The sequence below is a fragment of the Hyperolius riggenbachi genome, chromosome 11, assembly GCF_040937935.1.
Source record: "Hyperolius riggenbachi isolate aHypRig1 chromosome 11, aHypRig1.pri, whole genome shotgun sequence".
Lineage (NCBI taxonomy): Eukaryota > Metazoa > Chordata > Amphibia > Anura > Hyperoliidae > Hyperolius > Hyperolius riggenbachi.
Genome location: NC_090656.1, coordinates 85,814,789 through 85,832,230, shown reverse-complemented (window position 1 = coordinate 85,832,230; position 17,442 = coordinate 85,814,789). Strand labels below are relative to the sequence as shown.

Sequence of the window (17,442 nt, the reverse complement as noted above, 5' to 3'; positions counted from 1 at the left end):
TGTCAGAAATAATGCCCACCTCAGAGGCACTGAAGATAAGAGCATCAATTTCATGTTTGATTGAGGCTGTTGGGTCACCTGGAAATTTGAGATATACATTAGTATCATTAAGTTGTCGCATGACCTCACGTCTGTAATCTGTGGCATTCATGATTACGGTGGCCCACCCTTGTCAGCCGGCTTGAACACCAACTGGGTGTTATCACTCAAAGATTTGAGCGCTTCACGCGCATGTCGTGGTAAATTGCTGTGTAGCCGATGTCCCTGCCGGCCGACAGAGGCAAGGTCACGCTGAACCATGTAAATAAAAGTCTCTACTGCTGGAGAGGAATTTGGTGGTTGCCACTTACTTTTAGATCTACACATGGTGAGGTCAACTTCTGGAGGAAAGAGGTTGATGGATTGGGGAGGCTGAGTGTTCAAGGTGGAGGATTTGTTGAAAAAAGCTTTGATATGTAGTGTCCTAAAAAAGTTAAACAGATCACAATCAAGCTCGAGTAAGTTACCAGGGTGGGTGGGCACAAATCCCAATCCACGACCAAGTACCTTTCTCTCAGAGTCGGTAAGGGTATGTGAAGATAGATTGACCACTAGGTCCTCCCCTGAGTGTGACTCCTCAACACTCTGGAATCCGTTGGGGCGCTTTCTGCCCCTCCTCGTCCTCTTCCTCTTCCCCCTCTGCCCCGTAGGCGTGATCCTAAAAAAGCACCTGAGCCCGAGGAGCCCTCTCCTGAACTAGATTCTGATGGTGGATTACCTGGAGTTTGGGGGCGGCGTCTAGGGCGCCTATCACCCCGCCAGCTATATACGCGGTCCTCTTGGTAGTCAAGGGTGTTACGACGAAATTTATCTAGTTTTTTGGCCAGGACCTCCTGTCTATACTTCTCAAGGGCTGTGCCGTGTTCTTCTGAGTATAGCTCAAAATCGTCCTCGTTAAGAACAGATTCGAGTTTGGTGCACAGATTAGAAGCTAATGCCTCCAATCGAGTGATTTCACTCTGGATACCTTGAATGGTCAGCGTGATCTATTTAATGATGTGAGAAACACCCTGATCTGCTGCATGCTTGTTTAGGGTCTATGGCTAAATGTATTTGAGGCAGAGGATCAACAAGGATAGCCAGGCGACTGGTATTGCTTAAAAGGATATAAATATGGCAACCTCCATATCCCTCTCGTCACAGTTGTCCTTTAATCATCTTGCACTACACATTCAATTATATCATGAGTGTTTTGTTTTTGTTTTCGCTTGAGTGACACTTTAAAGGGGAACTGAAGAGAGAGAGGTATATGGAGGCTGTCATGTTTATTTCCTTTTAGACAATACCAGTTGCCTGGCAGCCCTGCTGATCCTCTGCCTCTAATACTATTAGCCATAGCCCCTGAACAAGCATGCAGCAGATCAGGTGTTTCAGTGGCTTAGACTTATAAGTCTGATCTGACAAGACTAGCTGCGTGCTTGTTTCTGGTTTTAATTAGATACTACTGCAGAGAAATAGACCAGCAGGGCTGCCAGGCAACTGGTATTGATTAAAAGGAAATAAACAGGACAGCCTCCATATACCTCTCTCTTCAGTTCCCCTTTAACTCCACCTGCTTCATTTTGGATAACAGGTCAGTAATAGAAGGTGAAGCAAGGCTCTGAGGAACTATGTAAAGTCCTTTAACTTGAGGATTGAGAGTCCTCAATATTTTTCATTAATTGCGTGGCATGGGCACCATTAGAAAAACCTAAATTTGAAAATCTATATACATTTTTTTTGTTTTTGTTTTATGTCTTTTAGTGACAGTCGATGGTCGTCTGTTTGGGGATGTGAAGTTTTTCCAAGTAGCTTCTCAGTGGCCAACTCACGTCAAATATTTTCCTGTCGGCATCTTCAACTCAACAGGAAAGCCCTAACAGTCCATCTGCTAAAGCCCCGTCCGTGGCTAGCTATACATCAGTTAGCTACAGAAGCCCAGCAACTTCTAAACATAACATGTTACTTTTGTAAACTGTGACATTGGGATTGATTTATTTAGGTTTTCTTGAGTTGGAGAACAGTGGAGACATGTCCAGGAGGCCTGGAATGGATTTTTAGAATAGCGCCTGCTGTGGCAAATGTTTCCGACTCTCACCTGAACCATCTCAGAACAGAATATGGGTTGCCGAAAAATAATCAGTTGTGCAAATTTTCAAATAAATCTAGGTTGTCCTGGATTTATTCATGTACAATCTGATATGATCCAGGTGAAGGCTGCATATGTTTTACACCTAATGGACAAACTTTAAAACTCAATGCTCAGTTGCTTCTGTTCTCCAGGTCCAGAGTACCTTGCTGAATCCACCCATTTGTATTTATGGTCAAGATTTGCTCATACCACTATTTATGAGTTGTTAGGAGAAAAACAACTTCTGTTAATAGCACAGCCTAAGGAATACTGAGGTTCAGTAACCCATATCAGTTTATTATGGGGTTGACCACACTGAAGTGCTGTATGTCTGATGGGATTCTGCTCCTTCTGAGTTACTGCTTGTATTTGCCCTTTGCACTCTATACCCATAAAGATGAAATGGTCATCTAATCTGGATAGGTTGTTACAGGTCTCCAAGTTGTTACAGATTACCCATTAACCTGCATACATGTCACCTACTGTTACACATACACATTAAATAAGAAGACATTTTAGTTTTAGATATGGTGTTAAAGTCAGAACCCCACTGTGGAATGTTAATCTTGCCCTATGCTTCTGTCTTTGCAAATCTACAACAATTCCTGGCCAGGCAGAAAGCGCCCACATTTTACTGTTCCTGAGACCACAAGTTTTAATATTAAAGTCACAGAGCTCTACGAAGATCTTTGGGACAATAAGTGAGGGCAAACTACACTAATGGGGACACAGGCTGTAGTAACACCCCTCTCAGGCCTCTGAGACAATACAGCAGGCAGAGTAGATGGAGCCTAAAACTTTTTTTTTTTTCTAGAAAAGTGATACATTTGTAATGCTTTCTGTGTCCCCATAGGGTTTTTCTCTTCCTGTCTTAATGGGAGGTGAAATCCCCCATTTCATAGTTGTCAATTGCACAGGTGTACCCAATGATGTTATTTATCCCAACGAACTGATGACTGCACCTAGACAAGATCATTATTATGCTAGTAATTTTCAGATGTTGCAATGTTTTAATTGTTTGGAAGTGGATTTAAATGATCAGCTGCTGCATTTGAGTGATCCTATTCCAAACTGCATATAATTGCATAAAATTTGCATCAACTAAAAATTATTAGTATCTCGCTCACCACTTGAATTTGCCTTATGTTAGACTGTGTGAAGTGGCTGAAAGTACAGCACATTCTGCTGGTCTCCCGGCAACCAATCAGCTGCTACCTTTCCTGTTACTAAGGCATGTAAGCCCACAGAAGAGAGACACTGGTTGCCAGGAGAGAACCTGAAAATGAGGTACTTCATGCACTTCCCACAGTCTGCCCTGGTGCCATGTATCGCATGAAGTGAGGGCAAATCTCTCCAGCAGGAACATCTACAACAACCTGATCCGGTCAGAGGTTCTAGTCCTTCTCAAGCAAGTCCTTCTCCATTAAAAAGAAGTTTGATTGTAGTACCATATTGCTTGGACATGTGAAATATATAGTGTCCAATAATCGCCATCAGACCTGTTCACATATACCAGAAATGATGGAGATGCATGTGATGGATATGATTGTGTGATCAATTTGTAAAGGTGGTCATTAACAATACAATCCCATGGATGATTGTTTTTGTTCAAGGTTGGGAACGATCAGAAATAATTGGTTGTGCCCACTAACTTCCGAAGACCCTCTAACCAATCTGATCAGATTAATGTGATCAATTCCATTAATCTGATCAAATTGGTTGGCAGGTTTTCGGCCATTAGTGGGCACAAACAATTGTTTTGTCTGGGAGATCGTATCCTTAATGGCCACCTTAAAGGTCAACTATCAATAACCAAGTGTTCTAAAATTACAATGTGCAAATAATATCTAAGTAGCTGTGTAAGCATTTTCTTACTTTTTCATGTTAAATATTACAGCCAAAAGCTGTACTTTAGTGTGAGTAGGTTTTGGCTGCATTGGGAGGATACATTTACATCTGTGCTTCATAAGAAATGTGACAGAACAGCCTGTGCTGGTCTCTGCATCTCTCAAGTATTTTTCTTTGGCAGCAAAACAACTTTTGCTATAAAAATCACACACAATTAGCAGAGTATGATTATTTATGCTGCAGGTACATTTCCTTCTGCTAGCTATGCATGTCAGTGCATTATTCTCCTCAGACAGCCATCCTTGAAAGCTCGGGCATCTTGTCTGGACAGCTCATTCAGAGAGACAAAAACAAGCCACTGCAGTACCTGTCTTCTGCAAAAGATATACACAAAGGGTAACCGATGTAGGGAGAGGGATCTACCACTCCAGCCAACACCCCCCCCATAATTCACTGTTATACACCTTTCAGCAGGGAAAGATATATGCAGCAGTACTTGGGAACACCTAGATCCGCTAGTCCCGTCCCAGTTTAAAAAAAATATATGTTTATTGATAGTTGTCCTTTAAGTCTCTGATGACTGGGCAAGATCTCTATGGCCCATATTCAATTGACTTTTTCTCCTTAGTTTTCTCCTAGGTGATATTTTTAAACTTTCCAATAAAATGCCTTTTAAACCACCAGCAACCTAGAAAATAATCAAAATTATTTTGATAATACTTTCACCTACTTTTTGGTACTTCTTCAATTGCAGAGTGCTGAAAAGCTATTTATAATAGAAGATGAAAAATTATCTCCCAGGAGAAAACTGGGGAGAAAAAGTCAGTTGCAAATGGGCCTACGTGTTTTAGCCTACACAGGAGGCAGTTGTGACCGGTGATGATCTCATCACATATGTCTGATTTCACCTATGGCTGAGCATCTCTGCTTTCCAGTATTGTGCCACTAGTTTTATATAAAAAGTCAGATATATTGTTGTAATGCATTTGAAATGATATAACCAGGCTTAAATGTGGTGAGCGCAGGCTAATATAAAACAAATATATGCCCAGTATGAATTGTTATGTGAAATCGCAAACTGTTATGATAGAATCGCAGCAATATGTGTAATCCTGTTACTACCTGTCGTGACCTACTCTCATTACTTTCATACACCAGACTGACTGTTACAGATCAGTTCATCATGCCAGAGACATGACAACACTTGGTAATGCACAGTATACAGCTGGACACTGTTACACACAGATATCTGAAATGTTCGGTTAGGGTTCAGCCACACTATATAAGCGGTTTTCTGAGCGCTTGTTATTGATTAGCGCTTCCTGAGTGCTCTTTTAAAAGTCGCTCCCATTCACTTTCATTACAATCTCAGTAAAAATCGCCAATCACGATCGCAGTACTTTTTCCGCGATGTTTACCGCAATTTATATGGAAGTGAATGGGAGCGATTTTTAAAAAGCGCTCAGAAAACCGCTTATAGTGTGGCTGAGCCCTCACTGTGTTCATTGAGCTAAGAGGGATAAACTGTTTCATATTTTAATAAGTATTTATAAATTATATAGGTATGTACTGGCGCCATCACCAGGAGATGAAACTAAATGTCTTTTACAAGAAATTGTGTGAGAACTCAGTCAGTTGTATATACACTCCCACTTGTAGGGTTTGTGTCCCCATCTACACTCCATTGTCCTGTATTTAAACACTGCCTACGTTATCTGTCTCCATATATGCTGTGTTCCTTGTAAATGTCTTAATGTGTGTCAAACTATACAATTTCCAAAGCACAATGTACTTCAGCATCTGATGGGAATCGCACTTGTTTCTTGTATTTCCATGCAGTCTTCCCTTCCTGTCTTGTCCTATGACCCCCAATTCCATTTTTCTGGTGTTGCACAAATGTATATAATTTGCTTGCCAGCTTCTGTTCATATTTTATATTGTTTTTATTATTATTTTCATTAAAGTTTGTGGTTTACACATGTTGTAAAGTTAATTGGTGAGTTACTTTTTAAATAGATTGGTATATTGCTGTTCAGCATCGATGTGTATCCTGTCCACTTAAAGAGACTCTGAAGTGAGTCTAAATTCATGTTTTTCACTTCTATTTATGTAAAGCACTATAGCAAGTGCTAAACCGCCGCATCCCCGCGCAAAACAAGGGGTTTATACCCCCCCAAATCCCCTGTCCACAACTTTCTTGGTCGTGGATTTTGCTGCTCATGGAGTCAGCTCTGCCTCCATGCGCTTCAATCCTACGCGGATCTCCATTGCTCCCCGCCCCTCTCAATGAAGGAAGATTGAGAGGGGCAGGGAGAGTCGGTGATCAGCGGGGATTGATGTGCGAAGAGGCACAGCTACAGCCCTTATCTCTGCCTCAAGCAGGAAGCGCTCCCCGGATTTAGACTTCCTTCAGAGTCTTTTAAACACTATGTTGGAAAAATCAGCTGCTAGAGTAAATAGTGATATGGTGATATACAGATATGAAATCCTCCCTGTCACTCTTGGAAGCCTGAGATTCTACATACTTGTTTTCAGTTCTGATATTTTGGTGGCATTAGACTTGGGAGTAGGATATTAGTGTAAAACGTAGCTTCATGTGACCTATAGTGGCTTTAACTTATCACCTACCCTGACCCTAACATAAACTTTCTCTAATACGTACCCCTAACCAGTGTTGCCAACCGTCCGTCAAAGTACGGGCAGTCCGTCTATATAACATTAAATTTCCCCTGTCCGTACTGCCCGTACTTTCAGGACATGCGTCCGTTAAAACGAGTACTTATTGCCGCCTTCTTCTGTGCGCATCAGCGCACCGCGGCTATAGGAATCCAGGAGCTTCTTTGTCCCCCGCCCTCCAATCAGCAGCTTCTTTGCCCCCCGCCCTCCAATCAGCAGCTTCTTTTTCTCCCTTCCCTCCCGCCCTACAATCAAAAGCTTCTGTATCTGTACCTACGAAGATGCAAGATCCCGGCCAGGAGCAGGGGCTGAGAGTACTGTGCACGGGGGTCAGGCTCAGGAAGCGACGCAGCTCATCAGCAACTACTGCTGGTAAGCTATTAACAAGATTGATTAGGTCATGGGCGATTGGGCGGCTGTGGATCAGTGTCTGGGAAGTTATGGGGACAGAGGTTTTGCACTTAGATGGCCAGGCTGGGACAAGCAAATAAACAAACAGATGCAATAACTGTCCGTAGCTGACTTGGCAGCTGCAGCTGAATGCTTTGTCTCAGCCTGGCTGATTTATTCTATTTGCATGAGAAGAGTCTGCCTTTTTCCTCCACTGTTCTTCTCTCCCTCTTTTTTTTATCCTATCTTGTTCTCTCTCTATCTCTTTTTCCTTCCTTCCAATCTCTCATTTCCTTCTGTTTTGCTTCTCTTCCTTCCTGTCTCACCTTTCCTCTGAATTTTGTGTTTGGGGAGCAGGAAACACAGAAACGGCTAAGAAACTGATTTGCCATAATTGTCCCCTCTCTTGTACTTTTTGTATTCCTCCCTTCTTGTGAGATCTCTGCCCTGTGCTCCCCTATATTGCCCTTCACCTCCTTTTCTCCACGATTTGTTCTCTCTCTATCTCTCACCAATTCTATCTTCCCCTCTTTCTCTTTCTAAACCATTTAGCACAAAGCTATGAGGCTAGCGAGGGGCACATGTGGATACATCAGGAGGAGGAAGCCTCTGGATAGCTTTCCTTATCCTCCAGGGACAGGCCGATATAGACCCTCGAAGTGCGTCTGCAAAGTAGCAAAACCAGTAGCACCGGCAGAAAAAGCTGAGCCTGACCGTTTTCCTGCTACCGCGCAGGTGCAGATGCAGACGTCTCACTCTGACACGTAATATAGTGTTGACATCTTATCTAGTAGCCTTTTGCAAATTCATGCCATTGATTCTTCTTAAGAGGCCCTCACAATCTAATCCTACCATAGTTTAATGTCCACTATATCAATATAATGTATTTATATAGCACTGACATCTTTTGCAGCACTGTACAGAGTACATAGTCATGTCACTGACTGTCCTCACAGGAGCTCACAATCTAATCCTACCATAGTCATAGTCTAATGTCCTATCATATTATTATTATGTATTTATATAGCACTGGCTTCTTCATCAGCACTTTACAGAGTACATAGTCATGTCATCACTGACTGTCCTCAGAGGAGCTCACAATCTAATCCTGCCATAGTCATAGTGTAATGTCTTACCATATTATTATTATGTATTTATATAGCACTGACATCTCCTGCAGCACTTTACAGAGTACATAGTCCTGTCACTGACTGTCCTCAGAGGAGCTCACACTCTAATCCTACCATAGTCATAGTGTAATGTCCTACCATAATATTATTATGTATTTATATAGCACTGACATCTCCTGCAGCACTTTACAGAGTACATAGTCATGTCACTGACTGTCCCCAGAGGAGCTCACAATCTAATCCTTACCCTAGTCTAGCGGCTGGTGCACAGGATGCAACTTCCTGTCAGATCGATTAGTTGAATCAATTTTTTCTGACACATCTGATCTGCTCCCTATTGATAACAGGATCCATTTTGTGCAGTAATGATCTGAAAATGTATCCTGATATCAATCTGTAGCAGATTAGACGTGTAGTAAAGTATTGGTTCGACCCATTGATCTTACTGGAATCTGCATTGTGTGTACCAGCCATAATGTCCTACGTACCACATTAGCAGATTTACTTGCCTGGGGTGCAATACTGAAATGGGCTTTCTCAGCAGGCAGCAGCTATCCAGTTTGTAGCTTAACCCGCTGTTACTCACAAAGGCTGACTCCCCCCATGCTTCATCTATGCTCATTCTGAGTGGGAGGACCTGTCTGAATGAAGGCCAGGAGAGCTCCAAAGAATCCTGATTGCCATCATAGGCAATGGGGGGGGGGGGGGTATATCAAATTTTGTGTGCATATACATATATATTGTGTGTGTGTGTGTAGGAAGCGACTATTGACATTTGGCCTAGGGCACTAAAAGATACAAATCCGGCCCTGCCCACAGTGTATTTACTGGTGAAATGTGCCCACATAGGTTCAGCTATGTTTCTCTCCTCCTGAAATTCATAAGATGTTTCCTAAAAGGCCCGCTACTGACTCCGCCCCCTGTCCGTCCAAACCTTGAGGTGTCCAGATTTTTTGACCAGTTTGTCCAGGAAAAATAAGAAATTGGGTTGGCAACCCTGCCCCTAACCTTTCACCTAACTTCACATGATGTCTAATCTACTTGCCCCGTTTAGCCTTAATTCTTATCTAGCACTATATAACTTCTCCAAACTTGTCTAATGCTAAACTAATTTTCCCCATTCTCCAACCCTAACCTGCCCCTACTGTCCTAACCCACTGAGTTAGCAGTGCTTTCCTTTTGGGAAGGAAAACCCTTCATTGCTTGAGTACGACTCTCTAAATCACTGTTTTGTAGGATTGTTGGCTATAAAAAATGGTCTAAGGTGAGATTAAAACATACATCTTATGTAGCAGGGGACTACTCAAACAGCAGATTCACTTGAAAAACACAGTTTATGTATATAATAGTGACGGATTAAGAGACTTTTTTAGGAGACAGTTGTTGTAGCAATAGCCACTTTTATGTAAATATATATGCATGATTGACTTGAACATTCAAGTATATTAGTCAGGCACATATCTCCATTGCCAAATTGCATTGTTATCTTGAGTAAACCAAAGTCCAAAGTCGATGATTATTATTATTTTTCTTGAGGCTTAGGCAAGCCTACATCATAAAGTTATGAGTTAACAGTAGCAGTAATAAACTTCTGTCAGCAGTAGTTGGGTATTGTGGTGTGCAATTTCTCATGCACCTACCTTTACATGTTCCATTTAAGAACATGCAGAAGCTGGCGTCGTGATTCAGAGCCATGGATAGCATACATAACACAGGCATATATAATGGTGTACATAACACTGGTACGCGTACATTGAGAAATGCTGCATGTTGTAATAAATGTGATGGTAGAATATTAGTACATTTACAGATCTTCTACCATCTCATTTTACGGTTAGAAGAATATGGGTAACTTATCTGTGTTATACTATCACTTACCCCTACCTACATGCAATGTTGCCCCCTCCCCTAATGACTCCTCATACTACCACCCCCCCCCCCCCTTTCCCACCTAAACCTAACTCTAACCTTTATCCATAGCTGTTACTGCTATTCTCTCCCACCCTGCTGCTAAATAACTCTGGCACCAGCAGTGGTGTATGGGGTGGGCAGTTGCCCTGAGGCTGGGAAATAATGAGCATTACTACTGTTACTGTAAAGGTTACTATTGTATACAATTGCACATAAATGTGCAGAACTGTTATCGGTAAGGTTGGTACTGTACACATTTCCATAATACATTCAGTCTTTAATAGCGTAACACTGAAACACCACACACAAGAGTATGAAACGTTGGTTTCGGATGAAGCGCTGTAGGCTATTGGAATCTGCTGGTGCCGGTTTTCCTCTCATAGCTTTATGAATTAGTGGGCACAGGCAGAAACTGGGTGAGTGCAGTGCAGAGTACAGTAGGCACTCGCACTTATTAAAGGAATACATTTTGTTTTTGAAAGAGGCAGAGACAGATGCACGCTTAAAGAGAGTTTGAAGCCCAAAAAAAAACCCTGTTTTTACTAGCCATTTATGTTAAAGGGGCACTATGGTGAAAAATTGTCAAATTTAAAATATGTGCTAACATAAACAAATAAGAAGTATGTTTTTTTTTTCCCCCAGAGTAAAATGCGCCATAAATTACTTTTCTCCTATGTTGCTGTCACTTACAGTAGGTAGTAGAAATCTGACAGAAGTGACAGGTTTTTGGACTAGTCCATCTCTTCATAGGTCATAGGCCCTTCATAGGGGATTCTCAGCATGGCTTTGATTCTTTATAAAGATATTCCCTAAATAGGATTTAACCCTCCTGGCGGTTTGCAAAAAAATCGCCAGGGGGCAGCAAATCTTTTTTTTTAATTTTTTTTTTTTTTTTTTCATGTAGCGAGACAAAGTCTCGCTACATGATAGCCGCTGCTCAGCGGCATCCCCCCAGCCCCTCCGATCGCCGCCGGCGATCGGAGATCCGGAGATCCCGTTCAAAGAACGGGATCTCCCGGAGGGCTTCCCCCGTCGCCATGGCGACGGGGCGGGATGACGTCATCGACGTCGTGACGTCAAAGGGGATTCCGATCTACCCCATAGAGCTGCCTGGCACTGATTGGCCAGGCAGCGCACGGGGTCTGGGGGGGGGGGGGCGGCTGCGGCGCGACGGATAGCGGCGGATCGGCGGGTAGCGGCGGCGATCGGGCACTGCACGCAGCTAGCAAAGTGCTAGCTGCGTGCAGCAAAAAAAAAATTATGCAAATCGGCCCAGCGGGGCCTGAGCGGTGCCTTCCGGCGGCATAGCCCGAACTCAGTTCGGGCTTACCGCCAGGAAGGTTAAACAATGATGCTGGCCAGCCTCCCTGCTCACCACACATTTTTTTGGCAGTTGGACAGAGCAACTGCCATTCACTAAGGCCTGGTGCACACCAGAGGAGTTTTTCTGAGCGTTTTGAGTTTTTAAATCTGCTGCTAGTGTTATCCTATGTGTCTGTGCACACTGGAGCAATGAGGTTTTGTAAAAAAAAAAAAACCATAGCCTTACATTGGGAAGAGCTTTTGAAACCTCTAAAAGCTCTTCCCAATGTAATGCTATGGGGTTTTTTACAAAACCTCATTGCTCCAGTGTGCACAGACACATAGGATAACATTAGCAGCAGATTTAAAAACTCAAACCGCTCAGAAAAACTCCTCTGGTGTGCACCAGGCCTAAGTGCTTTTGAAAATTTATAAATCCCTGAGAATCCCATATGAAGAGGTGGACTAGTCCAAAACCTGTCGCTTCTGTCAGATTTCTACTTCCTACTGTAAGTGACAGCAACATAGGAGAAAAGTAATTTATGGCTCATTTTACTCTGGAAAATTGTACTTGTTATTTTTATATGTTTGCACATATTTTAAATTTTTAAATTTTTCGCTGTAGTGCCCCTTTAAGCAATAATATCCTTGCTGAAACGCCGCATCCCTGTGGCAGAATGATGTATTTATTTATAATCTCCGGGGCAAAATTCAAGGCTCCTTCCAGGTAGAGGCAGAGCGTTGGCAGTAGCTCCTACCTCTGCTCGTGTCAATCTTTGCCTCTTCCCTCCTCTTCAGTCTTCTGTCAGTGAGAGGGCCGGGGAGAGGCAGAGATTGACGCAAGCAGAGGCAGAGCTGCAGCTCAAAGCTCAGATAAGCACTCCTAGTGGGTTCCAGGCCTTAACGTGAAAACAGGTGAAAAAGCTTTGTGACTCATCCCCATGTAGTGACATTATAGTCTTGGGTATTTTGCTTACTGCCTTGTGAAGTCAGAGAGAACTTTTTATGCTGAGGGAGCTAATCCCGTCCTCTGTGTCCCAGTAGGTATGTTTTTGCTGTCCACTGGATCAAAACTGTTACGTTTGTGAGAGGTTTATTTTTCCAACTTTTTTTATGTATATTTATTGTACAATTTTGTTGTCAGGCAGTTGTGGAGTTTCTAGTCCATATGTTTTATTTTTACCACATCCATGAATAGTCTCCTTGGGGTAAATATCCCCCAGGGCAGCTAATTAGTATGATTTCAAAATACACAAAAGTGGCGGTTTTCTATACCCCTCTAACTTAATGCACAAAAATGTTTAAATTGTTTTCTAAATTAACGAGTCTCTCAGGAGCAGCATAAAAGTTTGCATATAGTAAACAAGGTAAAGATTTTAATGGTTCCCAAGATAGATGATGAATACAAATTACTTTCCAAATTTCCAGTTAGCAAGATGTTTTCCCTGAGGAACTTATGCAAAGTAGTGGCTTAAGGCACATTATCAAAAGCGGTTTTTATAAGTACGGCCCAAAGTACATTACTTCTGAACCTGCTTTCAGCAAGTGTAGGTGGTGAGTTGTAGAAGTGACTACACACAGGAGCTTACAGCCTCATTAACCCTCCTGGCGGTTTAAAAAAAATCCGCCAGGGGGCAGCAAAGTAGTGTTTTTGAAATTTTTTTTTTTTTCATGTAGCGAGACAAAGTCTCGCTACATGATAGCCGCTGCTCAGCGGCATCCCCCCAGCCCCTCCGATCGCCGGCGGCGATCGGAGATCAGGAGATCCCGTACAAAGAACGGGATCTCCTGGAGGGCTTCCCCCCCCCATGGCGACGGGCGGAATGTCGTCATCGACGTCGTGACGTCAAAGGGGACTCCCATCCACCCCACAGCGCTGCCTGGCACTGATTGGAGCAGCGCACGAGGGGGGGGGGGCGGCCGCAGCGCGACGAATAGCGGCGGCGATCGGATGCTACACGCAGCTAGCAAAGTGCTAGTTGCGTGTAGCAAAAAGAAATTATGCAAATCGGCCCAGCGGGGCCTGAGCGGTGCCTCCCGGCGGCATAGCCCGTGCTCAGCACGGGCTTACCGCCAGGGAGGTTAAAGGGAATATGAAGTGAAAATAAACTTAGGATATAATGCATTGTATGTGTAATACAGCTAAGAAATAGAACACAAGAAGCAAAGATGAGTTTCATATTGTTTCCAGTGCAGGAAGAGTCAAACGTAATTTGTTATCTATGCAAAAGAGCTTCTCTGAGCTCTCCGAACAAACTTGGTGGGCTGCAGTGCTATTTTCTGAAGCACTTCTACATCAACAAAACTAAAAGACCACTTCAGATAAGATTTTACTGCAGGGAAGTTCAAAGGGTCATTAGCTCTGCTCTATTTCATAGTTTAAGATGCAGAGTGTAAACTGCAAATGTTAGAGAATGATGCAATATAATAAAAAAAAAAGCTATATAACTGAGCATAAAAATGAGACTCTTTTCTTAGCTACTAATGTTTTATTAATTATCCGTACTACACATACAATTCATTATAACATAAGTTGTTTGTTTGTTTGTTTGTTTTTTGCTTCATTGTCACTCTCTAAATACTTTCTGGTAATGAATAGAGAGAGAAATGAAGTTCCAAGATTGTTGAAAAGTATCAAATTATAAACAAAAGAGCAAGGTGTGCCTCAATCTGATCAGCTTTACATAATGCTGGGTACACACTATGAGATTTTATGTTCGATTTACTGTCAGATCGATTTATTTCCAACATGTCTGATTTGCTTTTCCATCGATTTCCGAGCATTTTCCGATCGATTTCCGTTAATTCTACTTGGAAATTGATCGGGAAGCAAATCTGACATCTTGGTAATAATCGATCTGACAGTAAATTGACCATAAAATCTCATAGTGTGTACCCAGCATAAGACAAACGATCACTGGCAAAGATTCATTTTATAATCTGTTTAGATTCTGTAAATTTAAACACAGAGCGTAAGTGATCAAAACAGAAAACAAGTGAACCAGTAAGGCTGTGTTGGCCAAAGCCGGTACAAAGGATACTACCACAGGCGGCAATGCTAATAGCCGTGATTAGCAGCTATTAGTGGTAAAGAAATAGCACATGCCAGGCCACCAGCTATACAAACTGTGGCAAGCAATAGTAGGCACTTCGTTGCCACCTATGTGTCAGCACATTTTGCATACTGGGTGGCCCCAGCGCCCAGTATTTTATATTGCACCTCCGGTGTCTAAATTACTGCTAATAGCTGCAAATTGCAGCTATTAGCATTGCCTCCATTGCTGCAATACTAATGGTCTCCTGAGTTTTTGCCTTGAAGGTTTCGGTTTGAGATTCCCTTCTGGTCAGCCACCCCTATGTTGTTATCATTTTGGGTTCTGCACCAATGACAAGCAGGGTCATATCCAAGAGGAGATTAAGTAAAAAAAACACCCACTCTGCAAGATAGGATGACAAGCCAGGGCCCACAGTTTTCTTATTTTTCTAATTGGTAAGCAGGAAAGATGGGTAGAGATGATGAATGGCACAGTAATTTTTTTGGAGTTGGACCAACCAAATCAGCAGCATTCACATTTGACCATCAGCCTTACTGTCCTCCAGCAGCCACCAGTAGGTGGCTCTCCTTTATCCTTTACTGGCTTACTACTCCTTGCTTCTTCTATGAGGAAGAATATACCACTCCAATGCATTATTATTTCACTGTATTCTGATAGTACTATTGTATCCCTCTGTGTAAGACATCCCACTGACACCCAGAGCTGTGCATAATGTAATTTCTGCCCAGTAGAGTTTAAAACCCGACTTTGCGTCAACTCAATTTTTGGTGAGACTTTTGGCATGGATTATCCTCTGGCATGCCCCTATCTAGGTGTTAGATTCCTTGAAACAACTTTTTCATCACTTTTGTGGCCATAAACCGACTAAGTTTTAAAATTTGCCTGCCCATTGAAGTCTACGGGGGTTTGCCAGATTCCCCTGTTCACGAACATTTTGCGGAAGTTTGCTATTCGCGAAAAAAAGTCTATGTTCGCGACATCTCTATTTGGTAACCAAGTAAGACCTAATTCACAGCGAGTCCCAACTTGCAATTCTCACTCGCTTATCCCTACTGCTGTTGTGTGTCCAATGTGTTTAGAATTGCAGCGGTACCAAAGTGGAGAGATGGAAGGTTGGGATGTCTGGGAGATGGTCTAAAAGGGATGAAGACAAGAAAAATAACATTTATATTGTGCTTTTCTCCTGGCAGACTCAAAGCACCAGAGCTGCAGCCACTAGGGTGTTCTCTATTCGTAATATTATTTAGTATTTATATACACTGTAGATTCATCTTCTGCAGCGCTGTACAGAATATACATATTGTCTTGTCACTTTTTAGTATTTATATAGATTCAACATCTTCTGCAGCGCTGTACCGAGTATATACCTGTATATTGTCTTGTCACTAACTGTTCTGCGGAGGAGCTCACAGTCTAATCCCTACAATAGTCATCTGTCTATGTATGTATCGTAGTCTAGGGCCAATTTTTTTTTAGGGGGAAGCCAATTAACTTATCTGTATGTTTTTAAGATGTGGGAGGAACCCCACACAGACAAGGGAAGAACATACAAACTCCTTGCAGATGTTGACCTAGCTGGGATTCGAACCAGGCACCCAGCACTGCAAGGCGAGAGCATTAACCATTAGGTAGTCTTGCCCAAGGTCTCCTACTGCAAAGGTGCTGGCTTAATGAACAGGAAGAGCTGAGATTCGAACCCAAGTCCCCTGTGCCATAACCATTACTCTATCCAGCCACTGCTGTGTTGAAGACATTGGAAGAAGTTACAGGAGAAACTCTGACCTCACTGGATAGGTTCAATTTATATGAGGGGAAAAAAAAGAGGAAACAGAAAACTGCAATTACAGTTCGTATCTTAAATATGTGAGATTATAATGGTAAATACAGAATCCTCAAGATATGTATACATATAAGCTTACATTTTTATCATACACAACATTTCAAATGAATTTTATATACAGCATTGAAAATGTATCATTTACAAGGTCTTGTGGGTGTCTCAGCATTACAATGTTTGGGGCCCACAGCTATTTCATGTTGTCCAAGATGTTTAAGGACAGGGAAGACTCGGACACACCTCGTCAAATAGACAACACATTTATTCATGCATCAAGGGCCGTTGATACAGGCATCATCAGAGTAATGCTACCGATCATTAGCACACAGCAGATTTTATAGGTTTACAAGTATGCAAAAATATACACTCCCTGGGGCTGGCCAGGATATTTGTCATTGTTACAGAAACCAGTCACAGATCAATATTCACTGCAGACATGAAACAGTTAAGTCCATATTCCTGGAATTCTCCTCCCATATGTAAATGAAAATCTCCACCTCCCAGGTAATTTATTGAGGAACTATGTGTGACCACTGAAACAAGAAAAGGGGATGCATCTGTTTTAAAATAAGCATCATTAACTGTATACCATGTCTAGCATGGTCTCCATTCCTGTAATCCATCTTGAAACCAGACTGTTTATCTGGCTGAAAATAAACAACAGGAAGTTACTTTAAATTCCAGTCATATCGATACTCAGAGTAAATACAATGTTCAGTGTTTAATCAGCATAGATACTTCATTTAACATGGCTGAATCTTAACAAAATGTCCACCATAGATACAAGAGAAACTTCACATCTTTATCACTCCCTCCTCTAGTTCATCCCTGTGAACTATTTATATCAAAAGTTTTTCCTTGGTCCTTTGGTGGGGGGCCCCAGCTGATATCACCGGATGGCATTGTAGTATCTTCTCCCTCCCCAGAGCCGCACCCTTAGCCAAAACTCTGAGTTGGGTGGTGCACCCTGGGAGAGCATTATTGTGTCTCTCCTCAGGGTGAGTCATACAAAGGTTCCTTGAGGTTCTCCATTGAAGCAAAGTGTCATACCAGGATGAAGAGTGCTGTCTTACCAAGGATTCAGCGGATGTCACCTGTCCAGCTGGGGTTTCTTTCCTCACATCCTTGGGACCTCTTGCCACT

The 17,442-nt window shown here is 42.4% G+C and overlaps 1 protein-coding gene across 2 annotated transcripts in view; it reads left to right on the top strand.

The window, feature by feature from the left end:
* LOC137538372 (phosphofurin acidic cluster sorting protein 1-like) overlaps positions 1 to 5,979 on the top strand; it is a 113,606-nt gene extending 107,627 nt beyond the window's left edge. For both annotated transcript variants that reach the window (XM_068260494.1, XM_068260493.1), the window contains exon 24: positions 1,783 to 5,979. In XM_068260494.1, the coding sequence (XP_068116595.1) occupies positions 1,783 to 1,898 (116 nt within the window). In that variant the 3' untranslated portion in view covers positions 1,899 to 5,979. The remainder of the gene's footprint in view (positions 1 to 1,782) is intronic.
* Positions 5,980 to 17,442: the final 11,463 nt, after the last annotated feature.